Here is a 19,391-nt window from a genome sequence, read left to right as displayed (position 1 = left end):
TTATACACTCGTACTCATTTCAAAAACTAGAGCACATATGCCTTTTACTCTAACGGAAGACTAAATAGGGACACGTGGCGCAATCTTGATATTTAATAAATGTCGGATCTTTGGATAAGATTATGGCACGTGTATGTCCATTAGTATAAATGGTACTCCTTCCGTTTCACAAAAAATGATCTAGTTTGACTTGATACGAAATTTAAGAAAATAAAGAAGACTTTTGAATATTGAGGTTCTAAATTAAAGTTATGTCAAATGTGCAAAATTGTCATTTAATCTTGTGGCCTTAAACATGCCACGTGGAAAGTTGAAATTAAAATGTTACCAAAAAAAAAAGAGGTCATTCTTTTTTAAACAAACTAAAAAGGAAAGGATGTCATTCTTTTTGAAACGGAGGGAGTATATATGCTCTAGTTTTTATACGGCAGGGGAACCAATGTCCCAAAAGTATGACGGAGGGTATCTGCATACCATTTACGATAGTTCAGGAGTATATCTGTCCTTTTTCCTTTGATTGAATCATATTAAATGGAGTAATTTCCAGTAAAGACCAATATGAGTTGTAATGTCGTGTTGAACTATTTTATTCTTAACTAAAGATCTCGAGTTTGATTTTTAATATGGAGAAAACTATATCAAGAAATCACATAAATTGTGGTGCAACATTAAACTACTTTACTCTTTACTAAAAGTTTCGAATTTAATCCTTATCATAAAATATTATCCCAATATTAATTGCAACAATCATATTATAGTAAACGTAGCTTTCACTATTTATTTGCTTATAATATTTTGTTTGCCGTTTAATCTCCAACTACCTAGCTAATCATAATACTTTTAATTTGGAATTTGAAGTAGCTACATTAAACTCCCTAATGGGGTCTTAGCCTTATAAAACGCAAATTTAAAATAATTAAACTCTAATGAAATGTCAAACACCAAATATAAACTAAAAAAAATAAAAATAAACTCTCAACAAAAGTAATACAAACCCCACAAAGAAGGGAAAAGGTAAACACAGAAGTACAGTGATGAGAATATACTACTTGGACCATTTCTCGATTTATGCGTGTCATCCTTGCGCATGGATCATGCTAATTTATCTATATTGTTCCAATTTTATCGAATGTCCCCGAAAGGACTAATATATATATATTATAATTATTAAAATTCCTTTAATTTTTTTCTTCATATATTTACTTCCCTATATTTCGAACTTCTCAATAAAAATATTCACTCCACCATTGAAAATCACCAAACTAAAAAAATTATGATGGCGGAAACTTCCCCATTTGAGAAATATTTGTGCTTAATTAAAGTGCTCATTTTGTATTATCACAATTGTGGAAAAATTTGATGGGATTTTTCAAAGAAACTTCCTTTTTTTTAAAAGTCTCAAACTTCCTTTTTAAAAAAAGTCTCCTACATTTAGACCAAAACTAGATAAAAGTATACTTAATATAAAACTAGCATGCGCCAATTTTTTTAAAATTATAAATAATAAAAAATATAATAAATAAATTAAAATGAAGAAAGTAATTCTTAAGCGTTGAATTGAACGGAAGGAATATATCATTATGATTATCTAGTTTTCTCGATGCACTCTGGAATAGTGAGTTGGCATGTTGGCCGACCAAAAATTCAATTTAATATAGACCTTTGGAAATTTCGTTTGGATATGCTATATGAAATTACGAATATTTATGGAATTTTAATAATTTGTGGATTTTTTATACTTATAAGAAAATTGGAAAAATACAATTTTAAAAATAAAAATTTCAACTTCATAATAATCTTATTATCATATTATAAATTTAAATAAATTTTTATTTCAATTATTTTTAAATCAAAATAAATTTTCAATATTTTAGTGCTTTAAATAAAATAAGTTCACTTTTTTCACGTACTTTCTTTGCAGTGTTACGTAAAGTACCTAAGTTGGAAACAACTAAGCAGATGGACTGCTAATACTTGACCAATTTAGTAAGAATATTAGATTCTCAAGAATTAAAGGAAAAAGTTGTCTTGAATCTCAAGAATATTGTTGAATAACCAAAATACTTACCATAAAAGGGTTAAAAGAAGAGAAAAATCTTCTTAAAGAAAGTTAAATCCATTTTATTTTCCATTAAAAGAAAAAAAAAAACTAAAATATTTATCACCTCAAAGCTAGAGTGATAGACCAATAAAAGTTGCAGTGGAGATGCTAAGTGGCAAGTACTTCTTCATTTTTAATAAGATGTCTTGAGTTAGAGTTCCTTTTGGATACAAAGTCGTATGTATTAGAGATCTCTTTACTTACCAACACAAAATTTTCCTATACAAATTTAAATTTAGTAGAACTCCAATACGTATACCGAACTCCAGATGAAAAACAAATAAAAAAGAAAAACTAGAGTGATGTGGAGCCAATGCTTATCTAAATAATTCAAAAGGTAACTTTGATTCAACAAAGACAAGAAACGGTCTTCCTCCCTACCAGCTGACATTTGACTGAAATCGTTATCATGACATGTTAATTACGACTATTATGCTAGTTTGGTACGAAGAATAATAAATAATTAATTTTAAAATATAATAATTTTTTAGGTATTAATATTGTTAAATGAAGTGATATATTATCGTAATGATGATGTAAGATATAGCAAAAGCAATAAATAGGGAAAGTACATATGTTAGGGCCTTGCCAATCACCAAAAAATGATAACGATTGGGTGTCAAATAGATGAAAAATGATACACGGAAATAAATGTATATGTTACTTTTAATAATAATTCTCATTTTAATTAATTGAAGTTCAATTTTTTTTTTTGGTTACCACCCACCCGATATTCACATTGGAGCCCGACTAAATTCGGATTTGCACCGGAAAGTCCCACATTGGGGGTAAAGCGCTCCCTACTCCCTAACAAAGGCGACTCCGTACCCAAGGGGGCGCGAACCCGAGACCTCTTGATTAAAGATGAAAGAGTACTTACCATTCCACCACAACCATTGTTGATAATTGAAGGTCAAATATATTAAGTCATATAACACAAGGATCAAAATTACAATAGAGAGAGAAAGAGAGAGGCGGCCGGGGGCCCGGGGGGTTGATTTAAGTTATACTCTATTTGCTAACGGTGTCAAGATATTTTTATATTGATGGTGAATATAATATCTAGAGGTTAATTATCATTTTATTATGTTACTAATTTAATATTTCTTAATAACTTTATCTGTAGTTAATTCTTAAAATTTTCAAACCTTTTTTTTTTAATTTTTTTTTTTTTGATATTTGTTCTTTCATATATCGTATACACCTACATTGGAGCCCCGACTAAATTCAAATCGCAGTGCCCATTCAAGGGTAACGCTCCCAACATAATTTTCTCCATACCCAGAGCTCGAACCTCAGACCTCTGGTTAAGAATGAAATACTCCCACTAATGCACCACAACCCATGTTGATAAAACTCAATCAAACTTACAAAAAGTTTCAACCGATAAAAAGGGATTGATATAACAAATCATTAAATGAGAATTTATATAATTGATTCCAATTTTCTTAAAATGACGGGACGATTAAATGAACGAATTATTATAGCATACTTTCATTAAAATAAATAAACCAAAGTCCTTGGCCGTACTATCTTACAATCATTAAGGAATTACACAAATTAAAGAAGCATAGGATAATCCAAAGCCATGGACCATTCTTGTTTGTATTTTATAGTATCATCTCCTATTAAAAACTAATAAAAAAACATACACAAAATGTCACATGTGACCAAGTGACAACCATCATTGAGATATATGATCAATCAATATATATCGAATTTGATCATGCGATTCATTCAATTTCATGAATGTTAAGAGTGACCATCAAAAAGTGCTATATGATTTTTTGATGGTAAACTTATAGAAGCAAAATTCCAACATTTTCCAAGCTTTTGAAGCAATAAAAAACATAGTTTTGCTCAAATTCTCAAAAATTTGAGTTTTAATTTGGCCCCTTTTTGGTGGAAGCATAGTCCTCTTGTTCTTTTGGTTCTTTGGAGAAGCAATAGTCGTTAATTGATTATGCGATCGTCAAGAAATGTATAGAATAGAAAAAAATAAAAAAATTTAAGTTCTATACACCGATAGTGTAAGCAACTTTTTATACTATCAATATAATTTAATTGATAATAAGCTTAGAGAGCGAAAAAAAGAGAAAATATTGACAAAGTGGGAGACTAAAGTGAGTTGGGGTTATTCAAGGAAAAGAAGATAATAGGAAAGTAGGGATTTTGGTGAGATTATATAGTCTCAAAAAGGGGGGATTTGAACATATTTAAAACTTTGAGGTCTTTAACATAGTAAAATTTCTATAAATCACTAAACTTAACCAAAGTGTGATTCGAAGTAATTTCCTGGCAAATGTATAGACAATTCACTAATAATCTTTGCTCTTTCTAACATTCCTTTTCCCCCAATACTAGTTTGACTTTTATATATAATAATATAACATACATGATGTTAGAAAATTTATACTATCAAGTCACATTTACTTATTGGAGTAAGTAAATAACTTATCTTATTTTCATTATTAGAGGATAATTTGTATATATTTTCAAGATGGTATTATAGTTTTTTTAAATTTCTTTACATCATCAATGGTTGTAATTGAGCTACCCAAGATTTTGATCAAACAAAAGCTCAATCTAGTGATATTTTTATAATGAAAATTAGATTCATCATTGAAAGATATTCTCATTCAAAATTACCGTAGTTCCTTTTCAGAAGATCGTTGATAAGTCATAGAGTCGAATTAATGGTATTTGCTCAGATTCAAATTTTTGTAACTACATTTCAGACGTACTTAGAGTGCGTGAAACTCAAAATGCAATAATTTCCACTGCCTTCTTGTTACAAAAACCATCAAAGGTTCAGGACGATATACCTTTCAAAATGCAATGTAAAACAAGAAAAAATAAAGTAGTCAGTTTACTAAAGTATGCATTCTAGAAGACCCAATAGATGCTGTTTTATTAGTTTGACTTTTATATATAATAAAATAATATACACCGATGGTATTAAAAAATTGACACTATCAAGTCACATCCACTTAGAGTAGATAGCTTACTTTATTTTCATTATTACAAATCCATTTTTAAGGAGGATAATCAATAGATTTGATAACGTAAAAGAATAATTTAAATTGTCAATGAATCTAATTACATAGTCAAGATTTACACTATGATATTTTCATGAAGGTTTAAAATTTAAATTTATTGTTAAAAGGATATTCCTATTCAAAATTTCCATAGTTCTATTTTCGGACGTCCATAATGTACACTCTTAATAGGTAATGGAGTCGGAAGAGTGATACTACTCAAATTGCAACCAATTTTCGTAATCATAATTAAGTGAGCTTAAACGCTTGAAACTCACGATACAATAGTATTCACTACCTAATTGACCTAATTGTAACAAAAGCTATGGTTCATGCATCGTCAAGTGAATCTACCTTTCAAAATTCAATGTGAAACGAGCAGGGCCGGCTCTATGTATACAAAAATAAGGCATTGGCCTTAGGCCCCCAATTTTAGGGGCCTCAATTTTTTACCAAGAATAAATTATATGTTAATTTTTTAAAGAAAAATATTATTTATTTATGATAAAAAATATATATTTAAAATTATTATTTTATTCTCTTCAACCCCATTCAAATAGAAGAAATCAAGAAAATATTGTTTTATTTTCTTACACTCTCTCAACTAATACTCACATTATTTTCTTTTTAACTCCTTTTACACTCTCTTCTTTAAATTGTTGATAAGTTAGAGTAATATTCTGTCAAAAATATCAATTAATAGTTGAAAAGTGTTGAACAAATTAAATTGTAAATTCTTTTTCCATTTCTTCTTAGATTTTCAAGCATTACAACAACCATAGTAAAATATGGGGTAACCAAATTATCAACTTCATCAAAGCTATGGTTCTAACTCTTATATTTATTTGAAATTTGTCAACTTATTACTTGTAGAACTATGTTAACAATTCATATAATGATTGCCCGAGTAAAATAATATTTTTCAACGTTGAATTAATAAAATCTTATTTAAAACTAATAATTGAAAAATAAATCGAATAAATCATTTATATATATAAAAAATATTAGGTAATACTTTGCATTTAAAAATGTAAGAGAAATAAATTTTAAATAAATGCATGTGAAGTTTATTTAGATTTTAAGCCTCTAATTAAGATTTCGCTTTAGGCCTCCGATTACGTTGAGCCGCCCTTGGAAACGAAAAAAAGAAATTAATCAATTAGCTAGAGCATGCATTATAGGAGACCTAATAGGCAATGTACTTTGGTTGCTGTGTACTCATTTTGGCCAGTCAAATCCAACTTAAATTAATTAAGAAATTTCTAGCAAAGAAGTCCAAAGATTTGAGAATCAATATTTTCCCACACTCGATTTTTGATTTTTATATTAGAGCTCAATTAAATCTAAATTTATATCAGAAGATCCTATATTAAGGGATAAAATGTTTTCTAACAAACATGACTCTATATCAAGAAAGACTCAAACTTGAAATTTCTATATACTATAAGAATGAATGACGACTTATCACAGTGCCACAACTCTTGGTTGAGAATCAATTTTCACTTGACCAAAGTTATAAGTCTCATGTATATCCTGTCCACACACTGACACACATAGCCCTTCTTGTCTACATACGTCACTGGACAAGATGTGGTTTTAATTGACACGTACATCAATTCATATGAAAACTAGTACTCTCACCGTTTAAAAAAAAGTGATCTGATTTGATTTGACATGAAGTTTAAGAAATTAAAGAAGACTTTTATATCTTGTGATTCTAAATTATAAGTATGTTAAATGTACAAAATTACTTTTAATCTTATGGTCTTAAACATGACACGTGAAAAGTTAAAAGTAAAATGTTATCAAAAAAAAAAAAGTCATTCTTTTTTAAATAAACTAAAAAGAAAAGAATGTCATCCTTTTTAAAACAAAGAAAATAATTTATTTCATAAACATTAGAATTTTATTTCTTAATTAAGTCCATTGAATAAATATCACATTTGATCATGATCCTGATTTAGACTAGCCCAATTCCCTTATGAGCCTTGCCATAAGCAGATTGTTGATGTTACCTAACAATAAAAGAAGTATATTATTCAAAATTATGATAAAAAATTTGCCTTAAAACTTGTTAGCAGAAAGTATAACATGTTTAAGTTTTATAGAAGGAAAAAAGAAGAATTAATACATAATTAATCCCTTAAACTTGTTAGGTATATCCAAAAAAATTCTCAACCTAAATTACATTTCAATAGATCACTTCAAATTTTAATTAGACATTTTCAATTCAAATTTTAATTTCTTTTCTTCTTATATTCCTATTATTAAGTAGTTAGGTTAATTATATAAAATATAACATCTTTTAATTAAGCGTATCCGTCTTAATAAGTCGTAAAATTTGAATATTTTTTACTCGAGGTTGATAAGGTGATAGTAATGGCAATAAGTTAGCTTTGGAGAGTAGAGAAAAGGAAGCCATTGATGGCGAACAAGCTCCTCAGCGAAATGGGTCTTCCCAACTCCGTAGCCAACATTTTTGCTGCTCGTAACCTTATTACTGCCAAGGTTTCTTTTAAACCTTTTTCCCCTTTATTTATTTGACCTAATGCAAATGTATTGCACGTTTTTCAAATGTAAGAATCATTATTCGTTTCTGAATTCTTCAAACTTTAGCATTTCCATTATCTGTGTCTGTTTTAGTACTTGGGTTCTTCAAATTTTTGGAAGAAATGTACAGTTCCAGCCCTAATTTTGATCCTACTGTGAAGGGCAATTATGTTTAAAGATTGATTGATATTTCTAAGTGTAGAAAGTCTATTAACACATGTTGAGGAGCAACTATAACACCCAATGAGTAGTTTTTGCGTTAATTTATGTGCACACAAGTGTGTGGCGAAGTGGCATGAGCACTATGAGGTGTAAATTCAATCAGCAGAGACAAAAATTTAGGTGATTTCTTTTCATTTGTTTTAATCTTGATGGATAGAGTTACCTTGTATCTATTGCGGGTGGGAAGTATCTGGTGGAATTAGTTGGGGTGCATGTAAGTTGTCCTGGATACCACATTTATTAAAAAACAAAAAACAAGAAACAAACTAGAAGTTATGTTTCACTTGAAATCACAATGAAGAAAAGATAGAAATTCAACATTTTGGATTGTAAAGTTGAGGGGGAATGTAGGGGTTGTTATGGAAATAAGTAGTGAAATATGGGAAATGGGAATACTATATTAGATGAAGGTGCAGGGGAATGGTATTCACTATTGGTAGAGGCAATTGAAGTGAAAAACTACTGATGATGTTTGTTGTGGTAGCTGAGTTGTTAGAGATGTCAAGTGGAAAACATTTTATGCACTCTTTAAGTCTTAGGGAATTAATAGCTATGAAGCAAGAAAATGCTTTCCTAATTTTTTATGCTAAACCAAATGAAATCTTTATGAATCTGTTCAATGCCCTTACAAGCACTGAGAAGTTATCTCAAGCATGTGTGGAACTGTCTGTGCTGAGTGCGCAGGTCGCAGGATGATATCAAACAAAGGAAAAGTTTATTTACAGTGCACCTTTTCTTTCTTTGTTTTCTGCAAGTTCTTGTTTCTGTATCAATAGACACCTGAGCAGGGTGAGGAGAAACATTGATCATCGTGAATGCTGGAAATTGATCTTCAGATAGATTACTGATTGTTGTTTTCATCTTTCAAGTGTGCATATGTGTCTGTTTTTCCCTTATAATTTAGTACTCCGGTTTAAGTGCAACAAAGATCCCACCTGGAACAGAGAAGTGAGGGAATCAATTTTATGTTTCATGTTTTGAACCTTATTAACTTCCTGACACATTGCTTTCAATGCATCCCCATTAATTTATATTTGTTATATTGTCTCAGGACGTATTTTCACTGACAGAATTTGAGTTGATGGAATTGCTAGATGTGGATTTGGCTGTAGTAACATCAGCAGTGGCACACATCAGTGAAATTACATGCCCTCCGTACCAAACTGTACGTGTATAAAGGCAGACTATGTAGTTGAGTTTTTCAAGAAGAGATCAAATTCACTTACCCCTTGCTTTTCTGTGACTTTAGGCACTGTCATTGTTGGAACAGCGTGGTCAAAATGAGAACATGGCTGGCCATCTTCCAACTTCTCTAAAAGGACTCGATAATGCTCTGTGTGGGGGAATTCCTTTTGGTGTTGTGACAGAGCTAGTGGGTCCAGCAGGCATTGGTAAAACCCAGGCATGATTATCTGCTTCTAACTTAAAAGAAAACGTGTTTTCTGGACTTCTTTCGTATTTGGTGGCTGTTGGAACTTTGGGTTTCTTCAATTCTATCTGTTGTGTTTGCAAGTGTATCTATTGAGACATTTTCATATTTTTTATCAGCAACTAGTTTATCTTCCCATAATAGTGCTATGTGTTTCCTTTTCATAAAAAAATAAATAGTGCTATGTGTTTCCTTGCTTTTAAATTGCTTGTTTTGCCGTTGGTATGTTTTTTTCGCTGAGCTTATTCTGTTGTTAATTGCAGTTCTGCTTGAAGCTTTCATTACTAGCTTCTCTTCCTTCGAGTTATGGCGGCTTAGATGGCTCTGTAATTTATATCGATACAGAATCCAAATTTAGTTCACGGAGGTAACTTTCAGGCTTTTGGTATTAAGGTTGCTATGTTTAGTGGAAATAGTGACCTTTCTGTTTCTGAAGTGTCTTCCCAGGATGATAGAAATAGGATTTAATAGCTTCCCAGAAGTATTTCAGACCGAAGGGATGGCACAGGAGGTATGTAACATATTGTCTAGTGCTTTTTTTTCATATTTCCTTAAATGCAGAGGGACCACTTGCTGCACCTATGACTAACTAACTACTCTGGAACAACAACATTGAACAAGAGAGTGAAGTTTTAAAATCAATTTTCAATGAAGTTTATATTATGAGGATTCATCAACCCCAACTTGTTTGGGACTGAGATCTTTGTTGTTGGCATTGTTGTTGGTTCAATGAAGTCTATGAATCTCGTCAAAGCTGTTTTATATTATTAGCAAGTCTATGATTAATCACTTGCAAATGGATTCCCTTTCCCAACTAATTTTATTCTCCCCTTTGAGTAACATCATACTGAAAGTGAACTATGAAATGGTCATGGTAGGATGCAAGCTCTAGCTCCTTTATCTTCTACAATTGGTTCACCGATATCATGCCCATTTCTAAGTTGACTTTTTTCCTTGTGGCTTGAAGATTTCTATCAACACCTTTCTTCCATGTTCAAGTATATATGGATGTCTTCACTCACTGTGTCTCTAAAATAAAATGATGAGTAAAGGGCAAAAAGTTGAAGAGCTGAACATTTTCTTAGTTTTGCAAATTAACTATGTCAGAGCTGTTAGTATAGTAAAACCCTTGGCTTATCTTGATGCTAATGCATGCACCCATTAGTGTTTTCTCTTTAATGCATTGGATTGAAGAGCTTAGTGAGGATGTTCCCCTTGATGTTGCAGATGGCTGGAAGGATCCTGGTTCTAAGGCCAACATCACTTTCTGAATTTACTGAGAGGTCTGTTGCAGCTTTACCTATGAACTGTTATTCTGAGTTGATGCAATACTGAATTGATGAATATTTAGATTATGGATTATAATGTTGGAGGGAGTATTGGTTAATTAATGGAGTTGAAATATATTTTTGTTCGTATTCTTCTACTTTGAAGAATGGCCTTTGCATTTCAATCACTTCAATTGACGATTAAGATGAAAGGTCCAAAGGAGTTACATAGGTTAATACTATTGATTAGATGGTTGGAAGAAATTATCTTTGTTGGAATATAATTTGTTTGGTGAATGATGTTCATGACCATGTATACCTTACTGGTCAAACTAAAAATCCATATTCTCATAAATTTATCTTAAAGGGATGCAACTAGATATCCACAAAAAATAGCGAAGAAAGAAGCTGCTGCTGGATGTCATCACTGGAGAACGAACATACATAGTTTTGTTAAGACAGCAAATGCACAACTCAACTCTTACCCAGTGGCCAGTGTAATCGCACAAGTGGGGAAATGCATAACGATTAAATAAAAATGAAAAATAAAAAAATCAATTGATGATGTGAGTTGATATTAGTTTTTCAATTTTTTTTCTGAAATAGGAGGAAATAAAAATAAAATAAGATGCATTTTTTTCTGAAATAGAAGGATGAATATGTTTGATCAAAGATAGAAGTGCTGACAGTCCATTTTATGCTTTTAACATTATCTTCTCTTATGAGGCCACATTATGTGTCAGATATGTTGGCTATTCAGTACTCTGTATGTCATCCTGTATTAACAGTTCCACAAACTCAGCATTATAAAGCAGTGAATAATGTAAAATCTCTTGCTTATTATGTGAGGGATTCAATCCAAGATAATGTTGGAATCAAAAGGTAAATCCAATGGAAGTCAGATATAATGTTGTTTTAAAGCCTGTGTATCTCCAATTTTACAAAACCAACAAAACACCCGACAGCCAATATATATTAAGTTCATAATGCACATATTTAATTTAGTTCCTGTATTATAATCTCTTTTTCCCTTTAAGTTCATAATGCATATATTCCATTCAGTTCCTGTATTATAATCTCTTTTTTCCTCTTATTTGATCTTACTGTTGTTCAAAACAGCTCCTTCTTCAATAAAGTGATAATTCGTTTACGCGTTGAGAAAATTCCGGTATAGAAAGAGTAGAAAGCCAATGCAAAAGTATGGTTCTTTATAATGACACATAATGCACTATATTGACTGGAACAAAGACAAGCCCTCATCTGTACAAAATCATTTTCTGCTCCTTCAAAAGCTCTCCCATTCCTTCCCTCCAAGTACCCACATAAGAGCCAAAGTATCCATATTCCACCTTCTATATATTCTTTTCCTGCTTCTGAAAGCCCAGCTCAACATCACATCCTTAATTGTGGCCGGCATTGACTGCTCTCCGTAACAGCGTCTTATTTCCTTTCAATCAAATTTATCTTTCATTTTGACACTTCTCCAAGTTGTGTAAGTATTGAACTTTTTTAGTTTTTATGAATTATTGTCTATGTGTTTCTGTCAGTTTGCAGAAAATCAAAGTTTCACTATTTCAGCACGGTGTGAAATTGCTGATCATTGACAGCATGGCTGCTCTTCTTTCAGGGTAATTCCTTTTTTCACTTTTACTGTGTAATTGTTCAACTTCAACTTGTGTTTCCTTTTGAAATCTGCTGGAGTTGTAAGATTTTCACCTAGTATCCACTAAAAAAATGTGAATATCTTGATAGTCCAGAAAACATTTGAGCTTATCCATGCTGATTTTTAGCTGTCTGAGTACTTTACAATTTGTGCTCTTAAGTTATATAAAAGAATAATGTGTTAATGGTATCAGATTCTATGCAAATTTATATAACCATTCTCAATGTGAAATTTTAGGTCTCAGTACATCACTGTGTCTGGAATTCATGGTAGGCTGCTTTGGGGGTTATATTTTATAATTTCTTTGATCATGCAAAAACAGATCTTTGGCACATAATACTCAGAACCCTCTCTTTGCAGTTGGTGTGATTTCATGTCATGTGCAACATTGGATAATAATTTTTTGAAAACTCAGTATCTTTATACTGCTCTCCACATTGTCTTTTTCACCATAGTGATACTCGTGAACTTTTCACTCTTTCCAGTGAAGGTGTACAAGGACCTCAGAGACAACACTCATTGAGTTGGCATATATCATTTATTAAGTAAGAACATTGTGTTTTTGAATGAGTACCTAGGAAGTATCTCTTTCTTCTTCCCATGTACCAAGCTATTGATCTGTGTTTTGCCTAATCAGATGCTGTTTGTTTGCCATTTTCAGATCAGTTGCAGAATTTTCACGAATTCCTGTAGTAGTGACCAATCAAGTGAGATCTCAAAGTCGTGATGGAACTTCTCACTATTCTTTCCAAGGTACTGTGGTAGTATCAGTCTTTGCTAATATTAATAATGACGGAAGTTTTTTTTTCTTTTCTAAAACAAAGAAATATATTTTGAACGACGGAAAGGATCATTGCTATCATAATACTTGGTTCCATTTCACTAAAGCATGTTTGCTTGCAGATTCCTCCCTGAAATTAATGGGTAATTCTTTTAATTTAGATTTGATTAATCTCCAGAATGAAACTAGATTTGCAATAGACATAAGCTTAAAATTTTTATGAAAAACTGGAGTTTAGAAAGACTAGATATTGATAATCCATCCTTGAGCTTCCACCAATAACAACCTCATAGAACCCGGTAAAAGAAGTAAAGAGAGTAAGAGAAAGGGGAGAAGAGTGGTGAACAAAGATAGGAGATATTGAATTTCCGGTTTGGTATTTACCAAATTCCACAAATGATTCCTCTCTTGTTTATCCGCATTATATGGAATAAGCTGAACAATCTGAGCCCTCAATTTGATTTATCCCAGACATTGATCTTCTTCTAGCTCACCAAGTCACCCCTACTAATATCTGCCCGTCTAAAATGAAGTTAATGTATTCTTAGCTAAATGGTGTCATCTCATAACTTCCCAATTGAAATTTATTTTTCCTTTAGAAAGTCTACTCCCAGCTCACTACATTCCTTCTGCCTTTGGAATCATGATCGACCTCGAGTATGCTGTTGCGCGATAGACTCCGGAAACTAAGATTTAGTTACCTTCCAATCTTCCATATTGATTCCGCTGGAGCTAAATATTCCCACTGTACAAGTATCTTCACTGACCCTCCATTATTTTATATCACCACGTTCCTTGGTAGTATTGCAAAAGGTTGACCAAAATCTGTCCATCTTCTCTGTCCAATCTTTCTTTTCATCAACGAAATATATAATACAGGGTAACTGAGAGTCTTTGGGGAATTATACTCTATAAGCAACATGCTCTACCCTTTTTACTTCATACGGCCCATAAAACTTTGGACACTGTTCAGAGTGTCTCACCTTGATTGAGAAATGAGTTCTTGTCTCCTTATATAATCTCGGGAAATCATCACCTTATGAGCTAAGCTTATGCTGTTTGAGTATTTTCTTAATATGGTATCAGAGGCAGAGAGATTTCTATTCATATTCTTGGTTGACCAAATGTTGCGTGTCCATGTTATGTTGTCTATGGTCCAAATATCAATCCCTAGGCATGCAGGAAGGCAGTAGATTATGTAATTAGACTAAGTTTTCAGAATTAAAAAGCTTTACAATTAACAGTCTGTGGGACATGGGATACTATTACTTGTTGAAATATGAAGTATTGTTGCACAAAAGATGATGTAGAACTTCCTCTTCAGAGCAAGGCAGAGGTGAAAGTCCAGAAGCTGCCACAAAACTTGATTCTCATCTTGTTGCTGCTTTAGGGATCCACTGGGCTCATGCTGTTAGTATTCGTCTTATATTTGAATCAAAATCAGGTTAGATCTTCTTCTTTTCTTCGAATTGGTGATCCTGGATTTTTGTTAAGGAAAATTGTGCTTTTGTGGTGTTGAAACTTGAAATTCACATTTGTGCTCACCTTTGGTTCTGATGTGTCACCAATCTGCTTATGTCGTAATGCATAAAAGTAGCTAGAGTAAGAAAATACTGTTATTACATTTTATTTTTTTCGGTCTTCAACTGATACATACTCTTCTAGATCTGTGGTCTGGACGAGTACTGTAGAAGGATTATGCAAGGGAGAGGAGTTGATTGGTGTACTATTGGATGGTGGTCAGAATCAGTCTTTTCGACAAACTTTATATCATTGTATTCTCTAGGAAATTGTTACTCCAAGCTTAGGCCAAAAGACAACACCTTATAATTAGGCTAAAGCCAGCTGATTTACCTGAATTTATTTGTAATACAGATAACAACCCATGGATATGTAATGGGAAGAATCTTCTTTATTGTCAACCTGTACATAATGTGTGACTTGTATCCAGTGTTTTGGACGGTGAAAGGTGGCAAGGGCCTGCCTCGCTTTGTGGCGAGGTGAGCGGCTCGCTGCTCGCCTTTTTGAATTGAGGTGCCAATTAATACCAAAATTTTAAAATTTTAATTGCATATATAAATATCCAAAATCTTAATAGCAATAACAAATATTAGCAAATATTTCAATTCAAAAGCTAATAGTAGATACTAAAAGTCTAGAACTTGAATGACTCAATAATTCATAAGGCAATTGACAAACAGTACTAGAACTCTAAAAGTCCATTGAATTCACTATCTACGCACAAATAAATACTATATTAATTAAAATAAAACTAAATTAAGTAGGGAAGAAATAAATATAAAAGGATTAATTTTTTTTAAAAAAAAATATATGCAGTGAGCACTGTTCAATGTTCAGTAGCTCCAAGCCTCCGACATAAAAAGAAAAACATAGCACTCACTACCACTGAAAACAGAGCACTCAGCCACTCACTACAACTGAAAAATAGAGTAGAGAAGAAGAAGAGAAGAAGAAGAAAAAAAAAATAAAAAAAAATACGTACCAGAGCTGAGCAACAGTCGCAAAAAATTGAGGAGCAACTTTCAAAACACTGCTTGTATCATTATTTCCTACCCATGGAACTTTTGGAGAAGAAAATGGAAGATTTGGAAGCAATGATATTTGGCAAAGAGAACCAGTTTGGATTCATGCCGGGACGATCGACTACCGAAGCCATTCATCTTATGCAAAGAATGGTAGAAAAATATAGAGGGAGGAAGAGAGACCTACATATGGTGTTCATTGACCTTGAAAAGGCCTATGACAAAGTACCGAGGAATGTCCTCTGGAGGTGCTTGGAGGCTAAAGGTGTCCCGATGATTTATATTAAGGCGATAAAGGACATGTACGGCGGAGCCAAGACTCAGGTTAGAACGGTTGGAGGAGACTCGGAGCATTTCCCAGTTGAGATGGGGCTGCATCAGGGATCAGTCCTTAGCCCTTTTCTATTTGCTTTGGTAATGGATGAGTTGACGCGGTCTATTCAGGAGAAGGTCCCATGGTGTATGTTATTTGCGGATGACATAGTACTGATCGATGAGACACGGGACAGAGTTAATGCGAGGCTGGAGGTGTGGAGACGAACCAAAACGGAATATTTGGGGTGCAAATTCAGTGATGCGTTGGATGAGGCAGATGGGGAAGTAAAACTTGACACACAGATCATTCCTAAGAAAGAAAGTTTTAAGTATCTTGGGGTTGTAATCCAAGGAAGCGGTGACATTGACGATGATGTCACACATCGCATAGGGGCTGCTTGGATGAAATGGAGGCTTGCTTCTGGAGTCTTGTGTGATAAGAAAGTTCCACCTAAACTTAAAGGTAAGTTCTACAGAGTGGTAGTTAGACCGGCCTTGTTGTATGGAGCGGAGTGTTGGCCAGTCAAGAACTCACATGTTCAAAAATTGCATGTTGCGGAGATGAGGATGTTGAGATGGATGTGTGGGCACACTAGGAGCGATAAGATTAGGAATGAGGTTATCCGGGAGAAGGTGGGAGTGGCTCCTGTGGTGGACAAGCTGAGGGAAGCGAGACTGAGATGGTTTGGGCATGTGAAGAGCCGGAGCGCAGACGCTCCAGTGAGGAGGTGCGAGGGGCTGGGGGTAGAGGGTACGCGGAGGGGTAGAGGTAGGCCTAGGAAGTATTGGGGAGAGGTGATTAGACAGGACTTGGCTCAGCTTCACATCACCGAGGACATGACTCTAGATAGGAAGGAGTGGAGGTCGCGTATTAAGGTTGAAGGTTAGTAGGGTTAGCGGGTTGTCTTTCCCTGTGAGGGTAGGGGTTGGTAGGGTTTGTAGTAGTCCTAGCCTGGCACTTGTAGTTCTTGTCTGTGATCCTATAGTCATATGTTGTTTACTGCGCTTCGCCTCTCACAGTACTTGCTTGATGTTATTGTCTCCGTTGTTGATTATGCACCTTTTTCTCTTAATGGATGTTATGTTATATATAATGTTTCCTCTCCTCTTGCTTGGTTTGGATGTACTTGAGCCGAGGGTCCACCGGAAACAGCCTCTCTACCTCCACGAGGTAGTGGTAAGGTCTGCGTACACTTTACCCTCCCCAGACCCCACTTTGTGGGATTTCACTGGGTATGTTGTTGTTGTTGTTACTATTTACCTTACGATAGGTCCTATCTTGCACTGGATGGGTCAATTTCATCTTTTTAGGTTTTTGCTCTACTCCAGGTAAAGATCCACTAGCTTCATTTGGATTTGTACATATAGGGCAAATGCTTCCATTACCATTTCTTTTTGTATTTTTTTTTTCAAGTCATCTTATACTAGTATTTATTAGAGTTGAGATAACTTTGCTCGACAATTAGGATTCTGAGTAATAGGAAAATATTTTTTCTAGGGATTCGTGCTTACTAAGCTCTGTTTGAAGTAATCTCATGCTCATTTGTGCTCTCAATCTTCATATTTCTTACTTAGTATCCTTAATATTTGGTTTCCCTACTTGAACTGATGATCATTGCGGTGGTTCATAGGTTCTAAGAATGATACATTTGGAGTGTCTAAATAGAGCTTATAGTGTTTTTTTTTTTCTGACTTTAGCCTTCTGATTCTTGAGTAGAGTAGATTAACATAGATGAATGAAGGAGTTGCTGATGCTCTCTTCCGTCTTTCAGGTCAAAGGTTCATAAAATTAGCAAAATCTCCAGTATCTCCGCCTCTTGCATTCCCTTTCAACATAACTTCTTCTGGGATTTCATTGCTCAATGATGATGGAGTGGTAATGCCAGGGCCAGAGATACATTCAATAAGTTGTCAAGGTATGATTTAGTATACTGCCTCTTTCATTTGTGGGAGGTGGGAGTTTCTGAGGTAGTGACATTATTTCAATTTGGTGGAGCGTTTCAATGACGTATCTGTAGTATAAAAAAGAAGACACAACAATCTCAAAAGGCGAAAGGTAGAAACAAATGATTGCTTAGAAAAAGTTCAAGCACTGTATGCGATTCAATTTTAGTTCACATGGAAAAGAAACTTTAAGAATGCCGTCTTGATGACAATTAGCAAGAGCTCTATGTTTAGCGCACTGTTCCAAAAACGTCATTTGGTCATTTGTTGCTTGCTGGTTTTTATTACTTAAAATCCTCACCAACCTCTATACATAATGCAGGTCACAACGATGTTATTAATTTCGGTAGTGAAATGATGCATTGAGGTCCAGAAGCAAAGATACCTTATCTAATGTGTAGCCCCATAGGCGTGCTGGTAAATTCTTCTTCTTATACTAGCACTAACACATTCTTTTTTTATCCGAATCCTCAGACTGAACTTCATCGTTCAATCTTAAATCCCTCAGTCATATCTATTATAGGTGTAAATTCTATGAGTAGACGATGTAAATATGATTGATTTATAAATGAATCCACTGTGATGGATTCGTTACCTTATGATGAGTAAGGTAAACTCACATCCCTTTAAGTCCTTGCTTGGAAGATTGATGCCTTATGTATTGTGTCGTATTGTCAAGTTTATTACTATATAATGGTTAAAAAATATATTTTATGGAATGATTTGTCTAGTGTAATTGTGCTGTATTTGTTTGATGAGAAATGTAAATCTGTTTGTCCACTTTCTTCACCGCTCTATTAAAATGATCAATTCAAGGACAAAGTTGTCAGAGCATCGCACACTCGATGAAAGAGCTTTACAAGTGACTTTTGAGCGTAATGAATCAAAGCTGAAGATGGATCAAGACTTAATAGGCCTAGGGTGGGGTAAGTTTTTTTCGAAGTAGCTCAACAATGTTCACGGTGAGGCTATACGTAGGGTTCCCATAAAGTTTTTTTCAAAAAAATCGATTGAAATCTATATCACCAAAATATTCCATCACGGCTCGAGCCGACACCCCGCCCGAATGTGTCCGACACTCACATACCAATGTTGATCTCCAGGTGAACTCTTGGCCTGACTACTTAGCGGAAGATTAACTCAAGCATATTTAAGCTTAAAATTTAACTTCAAAATTCAAACTATCTCAAAATAGTATACTCAAACGATCTGAACATACTTTGAAAATAATAAGTTTGCCATAATAGTTCAGAGGAAATATTAAAAAAAACTCAACACTAACTATCTATGAAGTGTTTATAGTTCAATATGAATGTTGGGATAAGACTCGCAACACCTCAAAACTATTAAACTGAAAGACAAAAGTGGAATCCTCTAGAATGCATGGAAGACTTACCAAAAGTTTTTCTAAAAAAAACTTCACGAGGACCTTAGTAATGATTTGGGGGAGCATTATGTATAGTCTCACTATTTTAAGCAACATTTTGGCATTTAGGGGCCAGCTTTTAGAAATTACGCGACTTTCTTATTTTTTCGT

The 19,391-nt window shown here is 33.6% G+C and overlaps 1 protein-coding gene and 1 non-coding gene across 2 annotated transcripts; one reads left to right on the top strand and one right to left on the bottom strand.

Annotated features, from left to right (window-relative positions):
- Window positions 1-1,043: 1,043 nt before the first annotated feature.
- On the bottom strand, window positions 1,044-1,145 carry LOC125832038 (U6 spliceosomal RNA). The gene has a single exon (XR_007443215.1). It is a non-coding gene; the product is annotated as a U6 spliceosomal RNA (small nuclear RNA).
- A 6,351-nt stretch (window positions 1,146-7,496) lies between these two features.
- On the top strand, window positions 7,497-18,453 carry LOC125831975 (DNA repair protein RAD51 homolog 2). The gene is made up of 12 exons (XM_049511103.1): window positions 7,497-7,647; window positions 8,963-9,076; window positions 9,161-9,313; window positions 9,604-9,707; window positions 9,788-9,851; window positions 10,568-10,623; window positions 12,156-12,236; window positions 12,757-12,816; window positions 12,933-13,024; window positions 14,377-14,496; window positions 17,683-17,826; window positions 18,177-18,453. Exons 1-12 carry the CDS (start codon window positions 7,564-7,566, stop codon window positions 18,218-18,220), a joined length of 1,116 nt encoding a protein of 371 aa, XP_049367060.1. The 5' UTR covers window positions 7,497-7,563; the 3' UTR covers window positions 18,221-18,453.
- The last annotated feature ends 938 nt before the right edge of the window (window positions 18,454-19,391 follow it).

Source organism: Solanum verrucosum, unplaced genomic scaffold (genome assembly GCF_900185275.1).
Source record: "Solanum verrucosum unplaced genomic scaffold, falcon-dt-bn FXZP01000042.1, whole genome shotgun sequence".
Classification (NCBI taxonomy): Eukaryota; Viridiplantae; Streptophyta; class Magnoliopsida; order Solanales; family Solanaceae; genus Solanum; species Solanum verrucosum.
Note: the sequence above shows the minus strand (reverse complement) of the source record. Positions and strands in the feature narration are given on the sequence as shown.

What these genes read in the sequence shown, in the direction of transcription:
- LOC125831975 (XM_049511103.1), top strand. Translation starts at nt 7,564, where the DNA reads ATGGCGAACAAGCTCCTCAGCGAAATGGGTCTTCCCAACTCCGTAGCC. An exon ending in GTAACCTTATTACTGCCAAG is followed by an intron (nt 7,648 to 8,962) that starts GTTTCTTTTAAA and finishes ATATTGTCTCAG; the next exon opens with GACGTATTTTCACTGACAGA. An exon ending in TGGCATATATCATTTATTAA is followed by an intron (nt 12,817 to 12,932) that starts GTAAGAACATTG and finishes TGCCATTTTCAG; the next exon opens with ATCAGTTGCAGAATTTTCAC.